Genomic DNA, 18,938 nt, shown 5'->3' on the forward strand with positions numbered 1-18,938 from the left:
CCAGGGCAACTTACGTTATAACTTACACTTAGCTTACATTTCAGTGATCATGTCTTTATACAGCAGCCCTGTGAGACAAGGACTTAACCCTGTGGACTATCCGCCGAGAAGGCTAACCACCATGCTACCAGTACTACTCTCTGCATGCAAGCTAATCTGAACAGAAAACAAGAAGAGATGGTAAGTCAACAGCCATCTTTACCGTCACTTACCATCTGACCACTTCAGGCTGATAAAGGCAGCTTCGCTTGACTTCCTCCTGATACCACTGGAGATAAATTTAATCGCACGAAATATCAGCCAATTCGAGCTATACAGTCATCTCTTTATCACTTTGGGGTGTGGGGCCTCGGTGGCGGGCATTACATTTGAGCAAGTGAAACAAGTGGAAAAAAAACTGCAAGAAGCAGCAGATTCCTGCCAAAACATGCCGAAATCACAGCATTCAACGCAGGTGTTTTTCATTGCTGATAATGAGAGGCAGAGACCAATGACGTTGCCCCTGTGTGCATTCTACACCAGGTGACTCCCTCACCGACACCCCAAGTGGCGGAATGCAGTAACTGCACGCATCAACTATCACCATTGTCACAGGCCAACTACAGACCCCATTACTTCAGACTTCAAGATTACCGGAGCCTAGACGTGTTCCGTGTCTGACGCCCAGGGCTTGGTCGCTCCAAACCCTAAGTGAAGGTGTGATTAAGTGTAATGTGTCAAAGCATTCTAAATGTTTTGGTTTGTTATGAATACATAAAGATATGCAATGGTTTACAGTCACAGAGTTCAGAGAAAGTGTTGCTGAGTTACTGAAAAGTTACTGAAAGTGTTATTTAATATATTGGACCAAACTCTGTATGCTGGAATAGGTATAGCCTTGCTTTCACATCCACACCTGACTCCAGTAAACCAGCTGAAGTGAAGCCATGTACAAGGGGAAGCTATTGTCTCTGATTGGCTGTCAGGTCAAATATCCCTGAAGCTGCATTTTTTTAGCCCAACAGTGGAAAAAGTTCCATTTTTATTTATACATCAAATGTAGGCATCACTTTATTTGAAGTGAATGACTATAAACATTATGTAACTTGATTAACACATTAACTGCATCATAAAGCACTCTTAATCATTTGTAATGTCACCTGATATAACATGAAAAAAGAGTGGAAGGAGCACACATATATAGCCATTTTTAGGCACTATAGTGATATATTCATTTTTCCATTAGGTGAGGGCATTGCACTTTTGAACCATGGGAGTAGCCATCAGTATGTAGAGGGTTCCTCCCTCCTCACCCTCAGTCCTCACCGGCATCATCAGCCTCCTCCTCCCTGCAGCTGCCGTCCTAACCTGAACTTCTACAGCTCCCTCCTCGCTGGTCTCCCTTGCCTGGGCGGCTGGACTCCTGCAGCTCAGCCAAAATGCTGCTGCTGCTCCTCAGGACCACACCCTTGCCAGGTATGTCCTTGTGTCACCCCTCCCAGTCTCCCTCCACCGGCCAATGGCTTGCATCTTGTTGCTCCCTGTGGCTAATGGCTCACATCCCATTTCGAAGCACTAATGCCCAGCCTACCGCTAGCGATCATTGGACCTTTCCCATTATCCAGACTTACCACCCCGCTGGGCAACCTCAGGGCAACTGGCCGTCCCTCCTCCACAGGGTTGCATATTCCTCTGTTCTGGCCCCTCTGTGGGGGAATTAGCTTCCCATAGCAGTTACTACATACACTTGTGCACATACACTCACGTGCACTTTGTAAGTCATTCAGTCAGGCCAAGGAATGTATGCAAATGAGGGGCTGAAGTAACACAGTTGCAATGGTAAGGGCCTTTCAGGCTTTGGGTGGAAAGTAAAGGCCATTTTTGATGTGCTTTGTAATGTATGCTGCAAAAGTATTACTTGTGGCCGTGGACCTTTATCGCTGGTGCTGGTGGAAGTAATTTGGATGCAGTGCCATTGTCAGTGTATGAGACCTCATATGTATGAAAGTTAACTCATTACCCTCTCACCCTTTCATCAGGCTTTGCTGGCTCAAGAGTGCCACCTGCCACCTAATCCTGTTACTACAGGCCAATAAGCACGGTTTGTCCAGATAGAAAACACTCAGCTGAAGAGACTGCATGCATGAATTGGTAAGATTCGAGCTGTTTAGGTGTTCTTTTTTAAGACAGGGCTTCAACTAGGGTAGATATGTGAGTAGGGTGGGTGTCAGGTGTCACAATTACAAACACATATTATTATCATGCCACAGCAAGTTTGAACCAGTTTTCCTCGGCAATTGCACTTGATCCGTTAGGTACCGTATTGCTGATTGCCACAGAACGTGATAAACGTCGCTGCAACGTGTGAGCAACGAAAACAGAAATGTGTGGTCAACCTGAAGGAGGCTCGTCCTAAACTTTGCAGAACCCCAGGGAAGAGATAATGAAATGATAATGAGATGGCAGCCTCGGGGTCTGCAAGGAGGCCTCACGTTTGGCTGATGATCGTGCGGGGTTTACTCATTTCATTTGATCTGCCCTGGTAACCGCGTTTAAAAACTCTGACATTTTGTCAGCTCCCGGGTCTGCTGCTAGAAGGTTTATTTATTTATTTATTTTTTTTATTTTAGATTTGGAGTTTTGCCCCAGGCAGTCTGCAGGGCTAGGTCCATGAGAGTGGTTGCAGCATCTGCTAGGGGACATTTCCATACCCCCTGCAGGCTTTTTAACAGTTGTTGTATTGGCTGTTTCAGACTCAAAATATCTCTCCATCAAACACTGTTTTGTCAAAGGTGAACCTACCTGAAATAATTGACTGAAATAAAAGTAAAGAGACGTGTAAGGACAGCCATTCAGAAACTGCTTTTCCTCTTCGCAAACTTTTCTCTTTTTTTTGATGACTGCAGAGGTTGGGAGAGCAATCAATAAGAAGATGCTTCTAGCATGTTTGTCTATTTCATTCTTGGTTTTATGAGCTCTTCACCCCATGATAATAGCCGTAGTCTCTGCTATCTATATCAATATATTTCATTTCTCAGTGAGCTCTTATAACGGGGAGCTGCTGCTGAATGATGCATGTGGTGTATGAAGCTGTTCTTCGTGGCATCTGCACAGTGCAACATTCCATCATCAGCTTCTCATCTGATAATCCAGATTAAATAGCAGTGGAAGGAAATACTTTGGCAATGTTTAATGAACATCAGTTACACAGGAGTTTTAACGGCTGCCCCTTGTTGCCGGCTTCTCTCACTTGGCAACATCCCCAGCTAACTTTATGTGAATTAATCGACGATCTTAAATCAAGTGAATCTGAATGAATATCTAAACCTATTCTTCAAATGGGGTCATTCTTGAGTTCTGTGAAAGTACTGAGCATACGATCTGACACATGGAGCAGACCTACTGGTGTTCTTTGAACGGCTCCTCCATCATTATTTTCTTACTTTGATTTTGTTATTAGTTCAAGGTTACTGATTGATTCATCAGGTATTCCCCGTCCTGTTCATATCAGTTCATTTTGGATAAAATCATTTCTGGACCAGCAGTTTGACCTGTGGGAGACAAACAAATGTATTACCACCAAACATCAATGGAAAATGTGACCAGGAGTTTCAACAGCTTCATACTCATGGTTATCATTTTTATTGTTTGATACATGAAAAGCTCCCATAAAAAATTGTTTACTTTTCTTCTTCTTGTAATTATTATTATAGATGTAGGCAAAAAATGACCACCCAAGATACTTGGGTGTTTTGCTCTGTTTTCTTCTTCACAATGTCCTTAGTTTTTCCTGGGACATGTGACATCATTCCAGTGTTCTGGGCGAGTGCGCGTTGGAGACCGGATGCCGCTTTGGGTGACTTTGACCGCGTGACGGTCCCCGTCAGCGGTTGACGTGCGGAAGGCCGTCTGACTCCTGGGAGCTCGGAGGACAGCCTCGCTGATCTAACCGCCGCCCATGCATAATGCAAAGCCAGCTTAAGAGCCAGGCCTCCTCACCACGCTAACCCCTCAGCGCTGCACTCTCCTCAGGGAGGGAAGAGAGGGTGGAGGTGGCAATCATTGGAAAATATGTAACGTGGTCAGGCCTTACTCGAGCGTTCATTATGAAGATTAGCGGACCGAACCGGCGCCTCTCTGACGACAGAGGACTGTGCGGGGATATTAATATTTATCACTGCTTCAGTGCCCTTTTCTAAATTTCGCCTTTCTATCAATTGCCTGTCAAGGCAGCCGGCTAGCCTCACGTCAAGCAAACTAAAGTGTTTCGTTGAATTAAAGAAAAAGGAAGCATTCTTTAGGTAAATACCCATGATACAATTGTTTTGCAAAGCGGATTAGAACATTTCATCACTTTCTGGCATTTTATCAGGCTTGCATCATCCCCCATCTCATTGCAGTGATGTTCTGGAAAAGGGAATCGTAACCATCTACAGTCATATTTCATTACAGCCACAGATAATTCCTTGCGGATTTATTTCACAGACAACCTTACGCAAGAAAACTCACAGAGCAATAGATGAATTTCAGGATACAAAATTTTGTATTACTCAGGTTAATATTTAATGGCAATGTACAAGAGCAATACAAATCAAAGGATCTGATCCTTTAAAAAGCACTACAGAGCTGTCTTATATAATTAAAACACAAGTCCTTCAGTCTTACAACTCCAATGTAGATCATTATTACCAACACATTATTGCTGGCTATTGTTACTGCTAACTAAAATTAAAATACAGCAGTGTTATCCGGTGTGCATTTGGTCTAAGCCTGAGGTCAGACCTCAGCACAAGCCAATAAAGTCAAGTCTCCTGAAGCCGGTGGTTGGAACTGAGGGCACAAGCCAGCCTGTGGAGAGAGATGAGGGCCACCCTGTGTGGGTCAGCAGCAAGGATTCAAAGCAAATACTGGGTTCAGTCAAACAAGCTTGTGAATGCAAACTCAAAAACATTAGTAAAATATGCAATGCTGGTCTGTTGTGCGCAATTGGAGCCAGGCCCTGTGACCTTTCGCACCTCTCTGCATCGCTGCCTGAGCCGGGACTACAGCTCGCATGGGTGGAGAGGACAGGGGACAGCTTCACCTCTTAAGGCCGGCCCAGCCTGTCTCCTGGCCTCAGCGGCCCTCCGATGATCCGCTGACATGTGAGGGAGTGACTTCTGGGGGCCCAGATGGAAATGGCTTTCCCGTGTGATGATAATAGAATACGACGAATAAATAGAGGAGGCTGCACAGAGGTAGCTGCTGTCTCCATATTGGTCGTATTCTCATGTGTTGCTGCTGGCGTTTTATGAATAATAGAGGTGGCGATGTCTTGGTTCTGCCGTTGACCCCCGCCCGCACCCCCCCCTCCACTCATCTTCGCCTAACTTTGGCAGTCGGTGCCTGAACACGCCACCCTGCCCGGGAGAGAGGCAGTACGCCGTCCGCAAAAGGCAGTCTGCAGCAATTAAACCTACTCTCTCATCCCCGTTCTGTCAAGTGCTATATCCACTCCAGGAACATCTCAAGCAAACTTTGCTCTCTCTCTGCCGGCACCTGCTGTACCGCTTTCTGCCACCTCAGTAAAGTTTAAAAAGAAAAAAAAAAAGATTTACCTCTGTCTTTGTTCAACTTGAAAAGCACAGGGATAATCAAAATATTTTTACTCTGTTTATTAAAAAAAATCATGACAACATAATGAATCAGGTGTTACTGGAAAATTTTCTTAGTGCTGTAGGCATTGTGTCAATAAAAATATTGTCTGCATGTGTGTGTGTGTGTGTGTGTGTGTGTGTGTGTGTTCCAAGCTTTCTTGCTTGGCATTGTTTTGCAGTACAACTACAATACTAAGCAAAATCCCACAAGCAACTGTTATTTACAGCTTGTCGAAAACTTGTGTACGTCAAATAGATTTTGTTAAATAATACTCTCTGACATATTGGCAGCAAGGGGGAGTCAGAAATAGAGAAAAGACCCACTGAAATGAGGCATTTTGTGCCACTGGTTGAGCCATGCAGCCCCATGATTGCATGTGAAAATGCAATACCTTCAATCAGGCATGAATAATTAATTTGCTCTCACTTCCCAAATGTTCCTGGTCTGTGCTAAAGTTTGTCTCAGCTTACCTCACAGCAAGTGCATTATGACATCAATAGGGGTATTACAACTATAAATAATTCACCTTCCACCTCTCTGCCCAGGAAGATTTCACCTGTACTAGTACAAGGTTTTCACCTGAAATCCTCTGCATACATTGTTCTGACTCAGTTTTATCTATGAAGGCTGTAGGCACAGTGTATCAGCTGACTGCACTAAATATATCAATGTCAACATTTCATGATCTTGTGATGGACTGTCTTGTCAGACAGTATAACAGTGAATTGAATGGTGTCACTGACAATAGTTTTCAGTTTAGGTTTATACCTACCAGTTTACCCAATGAGCTGCATTTATATGCCTAACACTGGCAGTCTCCCTCGAGCAACAGAGAAACATCAACTGATAGTGAGCCTACACTGTTCCACAGTTTGGATCTGAAGCTATTGTCCAGCTGTTAGCGTTTGTGATGTGTTTGGTCAATCCCTAAAAACTTCAGCCTTGTGTTAAATCCTTGTTTGTCAAGAATTAACTGTACAGAAATTCTAGACATCACCAAAAAAAAAGCTTTTAGATATTAGATTCCCATCTCCTGCTCTACTCGCACGGCTTTGAACTGAGAAGCTGCCCTGCTGATCTGTCATTCACGCTGAACGGCAGGAAAGGGTGAAAAAGACATGTTGCTGCCGGTACCATGAGGATGTGGCTTCAAAAGCAGGCAAGGTGAATGCAGAGCATTCGGCCTGGGCCCTCTGAGGTTGCGCTAAGAGGTGCCACCCGATGAAAGTGTTGTCTGTGACCACAAAGCAGGCATCAGTGCGTTTAATCCTGCTCTGCCACTGTTTCTGTGCTCCCATCAATTTCCACCCCATATTTGTTGCATTAATTACCAGCGTCAGTTCTTTTTTTTTTACGTAGATGAATACTTGTAATGCCAAATTTGTTCGAAAAAAATGCTGTGCTCTGAAAACATCACACAGGAAAAACTGCCGTGGGGGACAGCGGGGATATTAGAATAAAATAAAAGAAATGGAAAATCAACAGTCAACACCTACACCTGTAAGGGGACTTGTCAGAGAGAATGGATTGTTTTTTTAGACTCACTGCATATCATTGTTTGTGCCCGACATCCGGAGAATACACCCTATACGTCCCTTACAAGAGGAAGAGCGAAAGAACAAATGATTCACATTAATAGCCATTCATTTCTAAGACTTAAAGCCACAGAGCTTAATAAGTAAGCCTGACACAGAAAGCTGAAACAAAAGAAAGACGCTTATAACATTTTATGATTTTTTTTTCTCCAACATGTTTTTCCCAATGGATGCCTGTATGTTAACCTAAAACAATTGTATGCTTTTAATCACACTTGAATCATCTTTTAACTTCAAAGAGAATAATTTATAGGCTGTGAGCCTCCCCCTTCGGCAGCAAGATGTGCTTAACATAGTGATGATCCTGTCAGAAAAACAATTTGTCCCGTGGTGTATCCGAAGCCCTCCAGAGAAAAGAGCGAGAGCGCATTAAATGTTGCTAATATTTTGACGGGGAATATATTCGGATCGGGAAATATAGCACATGCGTGTTTTATCTGTTATTTAAGGGTTCTTGTTTTTATAAAATTATATAAGGTTGGTATGAGTACATTCTGCGTCTCTTCTGCATACTAGTCGCGCAATCTCTCGCCCCTCCCGCCCTGAGAATGATGTCTTGTACATTTTTTTAGCATGCCAAGAGTGTCATGAATAATGAACTCCAAGGAAATCTTATCACTTTCCACTCCTAATTCCGGGTTAAAAGTTTAATACAGCGTTCTTACTAGAGGTCTGGCGGGGGTGGAATAATGGTTTTGGCGTTTTTCATGTGGTCCTTAGTAATTGCTATGAATTGCTGTAGACTTTTATGGGGTTAGTTTTGGAGTAGAATGGGTAAGCGTAGAAATATATCTGAATATACGTACTAATGTGGCCCACTTATTGGCATCCATCCGTATGTTTTTATAGATATTATTGATCCATAAAGACACGAAACAAATAGACCTACCAACATGACATATAATTTTACAATGGTTCAGCGCGTTACTTTAAAGACACTACAGTAAACACGTGCACCAGTCCTGCACCAGTTATTATTATCGTTTATAAATAATATTATTTATATATATTATTAATTTTATACGATACTTTCATCAGGTCTCAGTCACGTTCTCTGGCGACCATAGGCAAGACTTGGTAAACGCGGCTACCTATGCTGACGTAAAGGTAGTGATAGATTATGCATTGAGCCGCAGCTGACAAACATTTGATCGCTTACCTGTCCTCCCAGTTTCCGCTGTCCGTGTCCTTAGATGATCCGCCGCATGACAAAATTAATTACGCTTCTCCTATTGAAATCTTAACAGAAAACGTAATGAATATAATCATTACAAGTATGGCTGACAAAAGCCAAAGGTTAAAGACATCGTGGGACCCAATGAACAAACCAAGTAAAAGAGAATACATAGTTTGGAACTTTAAACGTTACAATTCTTCAGAATTATATAGTTGTGTCGAAACAAGCTCAGTTGGAAAATAAGATCGCTACTCATGTTTGGCAGTTGTACGTAATTAAATGTTTTGTCATTTTCTCGCTTTTGAGGCAACTCAAAACTCAAATAAATACAGTAGGGGACAATTTCGCAAACGATCCAAAGAGCCGCGTTGGTTAATTATTGCATTGTCTGTAAGCTTTTATTGATTAGTAAACCTGGTACATTCGAAGAATTTGCAGAGGAATATTTTTGTAGTCTGCTTGGATAATATGGGGTTCTCTCAGTAATAACCTTAAGTTTCATTCCCTCACAGACCAACGCCGGGTGAAGTGCAATCCTGAAAGTGACTAAAAAGTTTAGATGAAAACAGACATTTTTGACGTGTTTTCCGCCTGTGGACTAATATGGGATTCACAATGGACTTATCTACGCGTTAAAATCCGAATACCGAAAGCAACCGACGTAGAGTAAAACAGCAGGCATTTTCTACAGCTGGATAAATAGGTCCGTTCACAAAGCGCATTTTTCATTTGTTTAGTCGCCTTCTGTTAACGCGAGCGCAGAATGAAAACGAAAAAAGTAAAACTACAAAAAAAGGCATGAGCAAAGATCACAGGTATATGTTTTCGTTTGTATTTTACAGAGCAGAATGTAATTGAACGGAATTCGCCTGGCTCGTCCGAAATAGCGAATGCAGTGGGGTTAGTTTAAACATTTTAATATAACTGACAAATTAAGGGAAAGACAGATCAGAAATGGACTTTCAGGCATAATAATCTACGTGCACGGCCTGTTAAGAATTGTTAAACGATTTACTAGATTGCAAGTAAATGTTTGGTCGGTCACAAAATGTTAGATGTTAACAATTGATAATAAAATATGACAGTAGATATCCCTTTAGTAAATGTGAAATGGCTTTCAAACAAGTTGCGATAGCACAAGAAACTGCAGAGAGAAACTACATCATTGTTAGACTTACCTGAAATGATGAAAGACCCTTTCATCCCCCCGAGTCGTAAATGGGCTTACGCAGTCTCTTATGCGGTCTGAACGTCTTTGTGTCCTGTTTTATACCAATATACGATTAATATTGCATCGCCATGATTTAATAATTTCAAACCCCACAATATAACGCAATGGCATATGGGCATACATTATTCAAGGGGGCCTGATTGGGAAAAAAAATCCTTGGTGCTGATTAAATAGACTCAGAAATGAGCTGCGAAGGCACGAGGCGCGAGATCCGAACATTCCAGGCCAGATAGAGATTTCAACGCGCACAGTCATTCTATCTAGCATTTTTTTGAACTTTTTTTGGGGGGATCGGTTATTCAAACCGTTCTGTACAGTAAGTATTCAGAAAATACTGCTCGTGTCATAAATTTTTAATCGCGATGGCGCTTGAGGGATTCATAAATAAAATAGCGTCAGTTTTCTCTGAAACACACGGCATTACAATGGTTTTAGCGCTTCTTAGTTTCATTCTGCATGACTTACGTAGAGACCTGCAACGAACTATATCATTTTCACGATCAAACGTGCAGAAGAAACCAGATTTCGCCTACTGTATTATGAACGCTTATTTGCACTTAATGAATACGAATAAAGATTAATAGCTATGTGTGGGTAATTAAATGGAAGACTGATGTAGAACTATCCCTTTGAATAACGGTATATTATGAATAACGGGTATTTTATGATAAGTCATATTATTTGAGTGGTAAAACGCGGGAGAATACGAAGAGCGAAGCTGAATGACTGTTGTTAATAATAAAAACGGCAGAGTGCATCCTTAAGTTTTTTTTCAAAATATTAATTTATTAAATGATTTTCAATTTCATACACTTGGTCAAACGAAATTAAATTGTTAAAGGGGAAAGTCTTCATTTTTCTGTCTCCCAAAGCTTTCAATTTTCCTTGTTTATACCATAAACCATAATTTATAGATTAATAAAGCAAAATATTCTATATTTTTCATGTCCATTTCTGTTTACTTCTTTCCATAATGGTATCCTCAAAGTTACGATGGTGAACTGCAAGAAAATGGGTAGCTGTTTCACTATATGAGCAAAATGTCATTTTAGTTAACACAATAATATATGCAAAGTTATTTTTATATAACGTTTGTTTATTGAATAAAACACATTCCTTTGCATTCGTCCATTGTGTAATACAATAAATAAGATGGTGAAGTGATCTGTCCATGGTCCTGGATGACGGGTCATTCATCAATTCAGCTAAAACCTGACATGCATTTTGATTCAATAGGCTACAAAAGTCAAACTTTTGGTGAAGAGCATTTGTGAATTGATTCAAGACCAGACCAGTCAACATGTGTTCATAACATTACCTCCGGGAAGCACAGTGAACGGTATTATATGATACAGTTTGCCTAAAATAAACATTTATATTGTACGAAATGGCAAATATATGTATGATTGCAGTACGGGAAAAGACAACTAAGAACACCGAGTCAACAAACTTCTCCAAAGTGATAAGCAGTTTACCTTAGTGCACGATACATATTTTACAATTACGTTTAAACAAATACCTTTACATGTGCTGTATGCCAGAAAAAAGTGATCCAAGCTGTAATAAAACAAAACAAACTGAAATAAAACAGTCCTTCCAACGTTAACTATTTACTTTTGGATAGAAAGAGACAAGACTTAGTGTAGATCCCTGCTATATTCTTTAAATCGTAAACAGATTTATTATTATTATTATTATTATTAATGTCCCGCTGAATATTTCATTCGTTTTTGTTTTTGTCTTTGATTACAAAACCAAACACGAACCACGTTCTTTTTAAGGTCCAGCTTCTCTGCAATAGCGGCGATTTTTTCCGAAGAAGGACGGGGCTGGATTGCAAAATAAGCCTCCAAAGACCGCTTCTCTGGTGCGGCTATTGAAGTACGTTTTCGCTTTCTTTCGTTACCGTTAAAAAGGTCTGGCTTGCTGTTTTTCTCCCGAAATGCCGCCTCCGCCTCTTCCAGCCAAGCTTGGAGGACTGGTTTAAGGGCTATCATGTTATTGTGCGACAGGGTCAGGGATTCGAACCTGCAGATGGTGCTCTGGCTCAGAGAACCGACTCCGGGTATCTTCAGGTTGGCGAGGGCTGACCCGACGTCCGCCTGAGTGACCCCGAGCTTGATCCTCCTTTGTTTGAATCGTTCGGCGAATGCTTCCAGCTCTCGCGGATCGGATTCTACGTCGTTAATGCAGGCCATCCCGTTGTGCGTGGACAGGGAGTGCGGATGTCCCATGGCCATGGCTTGGTGCAGGTGACCCATAGTCTGCAGGTGATGCTGATGGGCTTGAGTGGTCATCACAGACGGATCCGGCGCTCCCATCCCGTTCACCGACAGACTGGACGAGATGTGGTCCAGGAGATCTCCTTCCAAGCCTTGGTGGAGGTGGTGATGGGAGGTCAGTGTGGAAGGGTGAGATATGGGCACTGTAGAGGAGGTAGAGGTGCAGGGGACACTGCTCATGGTATGGTAGGTCACGTCGGGCTTGAAAGGATGGCTCTTGCCGTGAGAGACAATGTCAACAGCCGCCAAAGCTTCCGCGCGGGCCAGCAGACTCTCATCAAAGCCTCCGAATATATTGCCCTGAAGCTGCAAGCAAGAATGCGCATACTGGAGTCAGTGGGGAATTCTGTCAACTCAGGATTAAAAAACATTTTCAAGCACAGAGAGAGAACCCTCCTCAGAGTACAGGTCATAAAAATTAATATGAAAGCAGAGGGTTTGCTTGAATAGACGTGGGGAGAGAGAGAGAGAGAAAGAGAGAGAGAGAAAAAGAGAGGGGGGAGAGGGAGAGAGGGGAGAGAGGGAGGTTGCTGAGAGAAAAGTGAGCGGAGTCAGTGTTGTTCCGTTGACAACGCAAATGTATATAAAACATCAGATTGCGCCTTAAAAGTGTTTTTTTTCTAATACATACCTGTGGTGCGGGCAGGCAAACTCTGCGCATAGACTCCGAACCTGAGTGCAGCCCGGAATATTTGGTCTCCTGTATCATGGGGTGCATGGAGAACGGCTGCTTGGTGTTCATAGTCATCATCTTCCTTGCACACCTTGCAGGCAGGTAGCCTTGACATAGAGGCTGGGTCGACTCTCTGGCTCGCTGCTGTCAGTGTGAGCTATTTCCAATGACAGGGCTTCTCTGTTTGCATCTCTGCCCACCTGCTACTTTACTCATCTTACAAGCTGTGCGCCAGGAACTGGGCTGGCAGCTACGCGCAAGCGTAGTGCCGGCGAGAGGTGAAGCACATGAACTCGCGGAGCGATTGTAAAACCATTTCCATGTAACCGTATTATTTTTCGATGAGTAGGCTACCTTGCGCAGGCACCGTCATGTTCGGACATGTATAAAATTTACGAATAAATAACAAACTTTTCTGTTGTGCCCAGTTCGGTGCAAGTGTCTTTCACTCTTATAATCACTCAAGCCGGATACTTAAGCACGATACTCTGAACATACTTCAACTTCTGACAAATATGCAAAGCTGAACATAAATGTACTATAAAACAATATACAGTAAATTGGATTATTATTCTTCATTACTTACATTTAGAAATAACATAACAAAAACAATTAAAACATAAAAATACGCCATGGCCAAAAACATACCCGTTGACTGAACTAATTGGCTACATTATTTCCTCCATGTTCAAAATGTACACAACTGCTAATCATAATTGCACCAGCTCTGTATATATGCATGAATTTAGCAGTAATTCTAAATGTTTGATTCATATGTCAGGTCAAGGGATGGGATGGGAAATATTTAGATTGAAAAGACGAATAATTCATGAGGCAGGGTATTTTTGGAGGGACAAGATTGGGTGAGACTTTATTTAAAAGTTATTTACACTGAAAACAATTCATAAATGGGTAGGTTACTACCCATTTGAGTATGACTTACTTTTAAAGTTCTTAGCAAACATTGAACAGGTTGTAAAGAGACACTAAACTTTGAACTTATGACTGAAACAATTCAGAAATGAGTGCTTTAAAATGTACCTCTTGTATGTTCGGATGTTTTATTTTTAATTAACGTCACGTTTTAGCACTTCTGTTTACAGTTAAATAAAGTGCAGTCGCTTCCACACCTGGTCTAACAACAGTCAGATGTGAATTTACTGACTCGCTGTAAACAGTTGCAATGTGTAAGCAGTAAGAGGCCTACTCTTATTAAATATTTTCTAACAGTAGAAACAGGCCCTTGAAACTGACGAGAAGTTCACTCCTGTGTCAGTTTCTATCACAGATGACATACACCATCCTTATATACAGCTCTGCAATGTTTGATAGATTCCGATTTTTTTTCAACCTGGTCAGGGTCTTGTCGCGTATCTAAAAACCACAGTATTTATAAAACATGTCGAGGAACTCATCTATATTTTACAGAGTCTAAATATCTACATGAAAGTTTCATCTAAAGCATAGCTATATTCAAAGCCTGCCATCTCGAGGAAAGAGTTAACTAATGGATGATTAAACATTGTTTTTTGACTTGATAATTTTAGAGGTAAAGCTTAATATGAAAGAAAATTGTATGTGCATTAAAACTCTAGAGGTGGAAAGTTGAAAAGGTTAATCGTTTTTGTCTATTTTCATATTTTAATTTATTTGAGCAGTTATTATTGCCAGGATGAGCATATAACCGTCATATACTGTGAATGGGGTGGTATCGGTTGGTTAAATACACAGAAATCTTTTGAACGCAAACATAGTGTTTACAGGTGAGACAGGGTATTGGTTTCCTTTGGCGAATGAAATATATATGACCCTGGCCTAACGTACTGGCATTACACCTCATAAATGACGAGAAAGGAAGTCCGTGGGACAACAATGACAAGTCCGAGGGAGCCCGTATTGGCAGTCGTCAAGGTCCACCGGGTCCGCTAAAGGTGTCATTACACGGCTCCTTAATTGAACCCGCCATGAATTATCGATCTCATCACCGAATGGTCTGATAAAAATTCTGCACTGGCTCACAAGTGAGATCGTTTAAGTAAAGTACTCGATTGAGCGAAACGTTTCTGATGTGGGATCGTAAACTAGGACCCTAATTCTTCATAACAGGGTGATGAATTTGTCTTTTAATTTACACAAATGCTCAGTAAGTTCTGTAGGTAGCAGCCAGATGTCCTGCTGTAATGACTAGCACTAATCTCAGCTGAAGTGTGTTAAAATTGTTTCCAGAGTTTCATTTTCCCATATATGAACCATGCCTATTAATAATCTAAAAGGCAAAGAAATTTATCACACGTCTGCCTTTTTGATGATAACAATAACTGAGAAAACAGTAATATGCGGATGCAGGACATTATTGTCATAGTTTTGCAACTGTGTGGAGCTATTAGTGTATGTTTTATAGCTATGCTAGGCCTACAACAATTGTGGCGTTTAAATAATTGCATAATTCGTTTCCACCTTTGACCTTATTCAGCAATTTCTTTAAAATGTAAAACCCCAAAGTTTTTTTTTTCATCTGTAGAAATACCTAGTGACCGGATGTTTATCAATAAATGATTATATTTCAAAATTACCCATTATACTAAACACATTGTATTCACATTTAACAGAAGAAAGAAGATTTTAGCATCCCCTCCTGAAAATAAACAGATAAAGTATCATTCCAAGAAGTATGAGAGACTGTTAAAACACAATCCTAAGGAGGAAAGCTGCAAAGAATATATGTGACGGGCTAAATGTTCATCAACAGAGATTGTCTCTAGGTGTCACCTTTCTCTCTGAACGCCCCACCTTGTTCTAATGGGGTCCTACACATTACACATATCACTTCATCCACAAGTGTCACCTACGTAGCTGGAAGACCCTCTCCTGCGGGCTGAGCTGCGACATCTGGCTGTGGCCTGTTCTCTTGCTTCCCTAAATGGAGCTGTGAGTGTTCACTCTCCTCTTTAGCCGGGCACCTGTCTGCACGGGCGATTTCTGTGCTCCACAGTGCAGAAAGAGCGAACAGCCCAGCCACCGGCATGCCTGCCTCCATCTGATCCAGGCACGCTCTCCGGTTGTCCAGACAGTGAATTATTCAGCAGGTATGTGGCAGGTATCCATTACCCTTAATGGTGTTTTCTTATTCATTAAGGAGATTAAACAGTGAACTGTGTCAGAGTGTGTGAGTATAAAATCTCTCGCGGAACGACAGCCAGTCTAGAATATCGCATATTTCGGCTACAGTGCATTTGAAGTCACATGTGTGCAAGGCACTTTTTTTGTACGAATAATGAACTGCACTTACCCCTCCTCTGAAGGGCACCTTGTGGATGGGCACTGATTCATTCGATACCTCAAAAGCAGCACTTCCAGGTCGCTTCTCGATGTCACATCCTTCTATATCTTTTTTCCAAGGATTTGAAATATTAATGTGTGTAAAACAGTAGCCCATCCATGTCTAAAGACGTCAATATTCCGCTATAACTGAGATATGAGCATATTAAAGATGAACAGCTACGGTGGATTCATAACAATGTTATGGACATAAAAACATGCCAACACACGTGATGTGGGATTCATGCCAATGAGCGTGTGAATGTGAATAAGCATTAAGGTGGCGAGGCGTCTATACATGTGATCAGAGCTCTCAGGCCGCCTTGCTTTTTAACGCAACGGCGCACACGATTCAGCTGTCACTGTGGCCCCTTCAAAATTGTCATCTGCGAGGAACAGCGGGCTCTGGATGGCATGTTTAATTGATTTGTTTATGAGGAGACGTGGCAGACTTAGTCTTCTCGCCGGGCGCATTAGCGGGCTGCTCCGCTGATTGTCCTTCCCCTGTTGTTTTCTGTCTTTCTGTCTCCGTCTTTGTTTGGAGCTCTCCGGCCTTCGTGCACGCGCGCGCGCACACACAAGCGCGAGCTCGCGGCGCTCATCGCCCCAGCGACAGCGAACGCGAAAATGACGAGCGGAGGAAGTTGTTAGTTGACGTTCCCTCCTCGGGGAACCGCACAGCACTGCATTAAATCAGATAGGCTCTGAGTGGTTTTCACATGGCTTCCCAAAGTAGAGGAAAAAATGCATAATTCATCAGCATTTGAATATGTCAAAGGTAGTGAAGCCAAATTAAGTGCCAGAATGTGTTGGAATTTTATGGGGTACAAACAAGAGGGGGAGACTGCTGTTGGGAAAGCCTACACAAAACATTCCTCTTGCTCTTTGTCATGATCGGCCTGCAAAACACTTGGTATCTTTAAACCTTATAAAAGCAGATTATTTCAACTTTAGACCCAGTTAGCTGTTCTCCTGCACCTTCAGTGGTGAATATGCAGAGTTTCCTGATGATCAGTAAAGCATGGATCATGGGACAAATAAATGTGCACTTCAAATAAAAGTGATACTTCTATGGACATTTAGACGGCATTTAATCTAACTGCAATGTCACTTTTGATCTATCTGACTGTCTGTCTCTTTCACTGCCTGTGTCTGTATATAGTATTGTGCCCCTGGCTCCCATGGTCGTGAATTGTATCAATAGCATCTAGAAACAGGCCCAGTGTTTTGACATAAGCAGACTGCAGACTCAATGGCTTTCCCATTCAGCCTCTGTAGACATAACCTGCTGTGTTGCTGCCACAGCGGCCTCTGCTCTACAGCTTAAAACACAGAGAAAGAGACAAGATGCAAATTTCACCTCATATGAAGTACACTTGTTGGTTTTTTTTTTTTTTTTTTTTTAACACATTTAGAGGTTATTCATGAAAAATTGATATGAGCTGCATGTACCATCACTTTTTCAAACTAGGGACAAAACTTGCAGAAGTACAGAACAGGCTTATGCAAAAAAGTTTGGCAACAAACACAACTTACAAAATAAAATATATTTTATGTTTTGAGTGCTGACTTAGGTTAAGATCCAGTCTACAGTACTACAGTACAGCTAAGATCCAGTATACAGCCTTTGTCCTTGAGAAATGAATTTCAACAAAACCTTTTATGCAACTTTATGATTATACTCTGCCTTTTCAGCGAAGCCGTTAAACAGAGGTCCCAACTCACTGTTGTCATTAAATAACTATATGTACTTTTCAAAACAGTAGATGTGTTACCCCTGGTGTCAAATTCCCAAACCGACTCACTGTTCCTGGTGACTTGATCTTTCCCCGTCAGTCGATTGGCTAAGCAATACCTCCTCGCGTTGCATATCTACCTCGTCATCCCAGGTCATCATTGTTAAAAAGGGAATTCAGTTCTCTGTTGCATAGGAGATGGAAAAAAGCAGCTTAAACCTTTCACCCTGAGTTAACATTAAGAGTTAGCCTTCAGCTTTTTTCATACCGTCATACCGTACTGCATTAAAAATCTCAGATTTAGTGCCTTGGCTGACTCCATTTTAGAGGGAGTGTTACTTTATCTCACCATGTTCAAGTGTCATTTGACATGAACCTCCTCCAAATGTCACTTAGCAGCCAGACTCCACCCATGTCACTGGACTCCATCTGTACTGCTCTGTCCAGCCATTAATCTAAACACAATAAACCTTGCTTCACTATTTCACTGGTATTTTTCATAAAACCACTAGCTTCCTTTTTCTTTCTTGTAATTAGAGGTGTTATTTATGTTGTGCTTACCTCATATTCTTGTGTCCAGTATGACAGCATACTTCCATTCCAGCTCCAGGTTTTTAATTCTGAGAGAAAAATGCTTCCTGTGAAGTACCTTGTGACAATCTGATTAAAAGTGGCACTAAATTAAATAAAGCTGGAAAGATTAATCCAAGCTATTGAAATGTAACTTCATTCAACAGGTGCTCCAAATCCTAGCAGTCTTGACTGTTATCTGCCTCTGCACACTGATCCAGGTGTGGTTTCATCAGGTCTTGGCCCTACTCCTGGAAAGGAACTGTGACCATCTGGCAAGCTGCGGAACAGGCTACAAGTGTGGCAGGCTTCAACACCTTGCCCTGACTATCCACATGGCACATGTATACATACAGTTGCCCCCCAAAGCTAAAAGCCAAGGCCTCTAGCTAAAGGAGCTGGGTTCCTTATGTATATCTCTTTCCCTATGACAATAAGGTGATTGCTCATGTTTCTATGCACCAATATATGCAGAGGAGGTATTTTGCTTTCCTGTGGCCACATATGAGGCTGTCAACAGGAGGTCATCCCCCGCATTTCATAACTCCTGAAAACCATCATGTTGAACAACCCCAAAATCCAACCACATCTTTCTCATGTCATTTTTAGGTATTGAATGCGCTCACTCCAGGAATAAATTCAAATTAAGCACAGAAAGGTTTTGGTGCACCCATGCTGTTTTGCCAGCAGAATTTCCCCTTCCCTTTTAAAACCAAAGAAAGTAATACAGCCAGCCATTA

General features: G+C 41.8%; 1 protein-coding gene across 1 annotated transcript; it reads right to left on the reverse strand.

The window, feature by feature from the left end:
* Positions 1-11,319: 11,319 nt before the first annotated feature.
* pou4f3 (POU class 4 homeobox 3) lies at positions 11,320-12,652 on the reverse strand. The gene is made up of 2 exons (XM_036525320.1): positions 12,533-12,652; positions 11,320-12,207 (listed from the first exon to the last, which is right to left on the reverse strand). The coding sequence occupies exons 1-2, from the start codon at positions 12,650-12,652 to the stop codon at positions 11,320-11,322; spliced, it is 1,008 nt and encodes a 335-aa protein (XP_036381213.1).
* Between the last annotated feature and the right edge of the window lie 6,286 nt (positions 12,653-18,938).

The sequence above is a fragment of the Megalops cyprinoides genome, chromosome 3 (genome assembly GCF_013368585.1).
Source record: "Megalops cyprinoides isolate fMegCyp1 chromosome 3, fMegCyp1.pri, whole genome shotgun sequence".
NCBI lineage: Eukaryota > Metazoa > Chordata > Actinopteri > Elopiformes > Megalopidae > Megalops > Megalops cyprinoides.

What these genes read in the sequence shown, in the direction of transcription:
- pou4f3 (XM_036525320.1), bottom strand. Translation starts at nt 12,652, where the DNA reads ATGATGACTATGAACACCAAGCAGCCGTTCTCCATGCACCCCATGATA. An exon ending in TTTGCCTGCCCGCACCACAG is followed by an intron (nt 12,208 to 12,532) that starts GTATGTATTAGA and finishes TCTTGCTTGCAG; the next exon opens with CTTCAGGGCAATATATTCGG.